At 61.8% G+C, this 2,890-nt stretch overlaps 1 protein-coding gene across 1 annotated transcript in view; it reads left to right on the forward strand.

Moving 5' to 3' along the window:
• DDX51 (DEAD-box helicase 51) overlaps nucleotides 1–241 on the forward strand; it is a gene marked incomplete at its 5' end in the record, with an annotated part of 13,104 nt that extends 12,863 nt beyond the window's left edge. Inside the window, one exon of the mRNA XM_023537404.1 lies at nucleotides 203–241. Coding sequence (XP_023393172.1) covers nucleotides 203–241 — 39 coding nt within the window. The remainder of the gene's footprint in view (nucleotides 1–202) is intronic.
• Nucleotides 242–2,890: the final 2,649 nt, after the last annotated feature.

The raw sequence follows: 2,890 nt of genomic DNA on the forward strand, positions 1-2,890 counted from the left end.
TAACTCATGCTATTTTCTGATCACGTAAAAAATTTGGAAACTTCAGTTTAGTATAAAGAGTAAAAGTCCCACCCGCACAAGTAACGAGCGTGTCTGTCTCGCACACTCCATTTAAAAGCCACTGTCAGGGTCACCTTCCTTGTGGTTCGATTCCTTTCTCCCGAGGGCAGGCTGGTGTCCCCCGACTCTGCAAACGCCCCAGATCCAGCTCTTCACTCAGCGCGGGGACATTTACATCTGAGCGGGCAGAGCAGACGTCTTGAGTCGTGGTCTGAACGTGACGAACCATCGGTTAATGACGCGCCCGCTTTGCTCTCCTTTTCCAAGGAGCCTCCTCGTTTGAAATGCAAAAGCAAGGACGGTCCCTAGGAGGGCCAGGCGACAAGAAAATACACTTTCAAATCTGGGACACTCATGGCAGCAGCTAACTTCCCATGGTGCATGCAGGAAACGCGGGGCCCACACCGAACCCCGAGCGCGGACGTGAGCAAGAGGAAGGGCACCCCGTGCACGGTGCCGGTCCAGACCGACTCGGACACGCAGGGGAGCGCCTTCCTTGATCGGGGACCACCAGGGACGCCGCCGGAGAGGCTTCTCACCGTCCCATCTGGAAGTGGACGTTCGGATACCGGTCAGCACGGAGGCCGTCTCCGCTTACGTTGTAGGTGTGCCGTCCCTTCTCACGGAGGTCGGGGGGGCCGGACCATTTGAAGTTTAGTAAGGTCATAAGTCCCCTGTGGAGTCTGGGGCGCCCACGGCAGACACCCACACGCACGCCAAGCGGGCGGGTGAACCAGCGGCTCGGCCAGGCTTCACCCTGCGCATCTGCGGCCCGGGGAACACAGTGCCATTTTTCAGGCTTTGGAGATGTTTGAATCATAGGTACGGTGTGACCCTGCGCGACGGGGCCTGCCACAGCTGGCACACCTCGCAGTCACCGGGAGGGACAACTGGGATGGAACGAACCTCGGGCAAGGCCACACGTTTCGATTTTAAGTAATCCTAAGGAAATTAATTTTGAAAATCGACTCTAAGTGGTTCAAGAAATCAGCTCTCCAGAGGGCCGACCAGAGGGAGTTCACCGGAGCTGACGAAAGGGTCACACGGCCCCGAGGCCTCTGTCCCCGAGAGCAGGCTACAGTTCCGTCACTCCACGGAACCGGCCACCCCGTCGCTCTGGGTTTCACGTTCAGCACTGGCTTCCAGCGCCCTGGAACCCTCACCCACAACGGTAAAGTCCACGGCACACGGCTTCGTCTGAAGTCCGAACACAGCCATGCGCAGCAATGGCTTCCGACAGGCGCCTGCAGAGCGGCTGCCCCTGACGACCCTTGTCTGCAACATCGCAGATCACGCTTGTCAAGGTTCACAGGGTTTCAGTTTAGCGCGTCCCTTGAACGTTTGTTCAGGTTTATTGCCTTGTTTCTTTCGACATTCCATTTAGACTTCAATTTCTACTGCCTAGAAAAACCCACGAAACACACAGCCGACCACTCGTCAGTCCCCAGGGTAAACTCAGTGCGGACGTGCGAAGGAGCGTCTGCCTGTCCCGTATCAGCCCGAAACGACGGCCTCTGCCCGTCCTGACCCCGGGGAGTCCAGCCAGCATCGGGCCGTCTGGAACCACGGTCGCCGCATCGTGCAGCTCCCCAAACGCACATGAGAACAGGAAAGCCGCATTTTCAGCAGACACGTGTCTGGGAATGAGCGCGGCCTGTTGCTCCCAGGTCCAGTGTTCGTCTCCCACGTGCTCCAGCGCCCCAGTGTTGCCCCGCACTGGGCGCGAAGGGCTGTGCTGGCAACGGCCCTCTGTGGCCCTCTGTCACTGGCCAAAGACCCTGCGTGATGAAACGCGGACCCGCAGTCACGCCAAGCGACCCTCTCCAGTTAGATGAAGTGACATGCCAACCGGTGCAAACGTGTCCACACGGAAAAGCTCACTTGATAGTGGCTGCAACAGGCCACACCAGGGAAGGCTGCTCCCGCTCGTGACGGCCCGGAGTCCCCCACTCTGGCCTCGGCGGGCGGGCGGGGTGGCCACGAGGCGGGTCCTCAACCCCCACCGCAGCACTGCCACTTCCCAGGTGCGACCCGTGTGACGACCCCCGTCGGGGCCCACCTCGCCACAGGAGGCTCTGCCAGCCTTCCCAGCGACACCGTGGCAATGAACGCCTCACTGCGCCCAGCAAGACCCCCCAAGGCTCACTTCCGGGCCTGCCCCGAACCCCTGGCAGCTCGGCTGCGGCCCACCCAGTCGCTGGGGCCCTGTGGGCCCCGTGTCTGACACCGCGGTGCTGGTGCGCCTCGGCCGCCCCTCACGCCGCTCGCCCTGAACGGCCACCTCGTGCCCATCTGTGCCCGGGGGCTCCCTCCCGACCTCAGCCCTGCGCCCCGGCCCGAACGCGACAGCACGTGCACTGAGCACAGATAGAGTGAAAAAGTGCAGGAGGAAAAGTCGAACCGTAACTAAAAAAATTTTTTTAACTTACAAAAACGAAAAGGAACAGGAGGAGGGGAGGCGGGCGGACGCCGAGGAGGGGCTGGGGGGTGCGGGGGGAGGGCGAGGGCCGCGGGGCGGGCGGGCCGGCAACACTCACCTGCGCAGGGCCCTGACCCTCCCTGCGCTCGGGTCTGGGCGGGCTGGAGCCGGCGGTGCCAGGTGCCCAGGTGCCCGCGTCGGAATGGCGTGCGGACACTTCGGTTTGCACGCTCCTCTGAGCAGCTTCGTAACAAGTCCCCGTCCCCGAACTCAGCTCCCACCAGCTTTATTTGCTCTGTGGTTTTGTCCGGTCGCTGCATTCTGGGCTCTGAGGACCGTGGCCACAGCCAGGCCCGCAGGTCTGCACGCGGCAGGAGACGCCGCTTTGGTGCATGCTGGGGACGGAGGTGC

This window comes from Pteropus vampyrus, unplaced genomic scaffold (assembly GCF_000151845.1).
Source record: "Pteropus vampyrus isolate Shadow unplaced genomic scaffold, Pvam_2.0 Scaffold189, whole genome shotgun sequence".
NCBI lineage: Eukaryota > Metazoa > Chordata > Mammalia > Chiroptera > Pteropodidae > Pteropus > Pteropus vampyrus.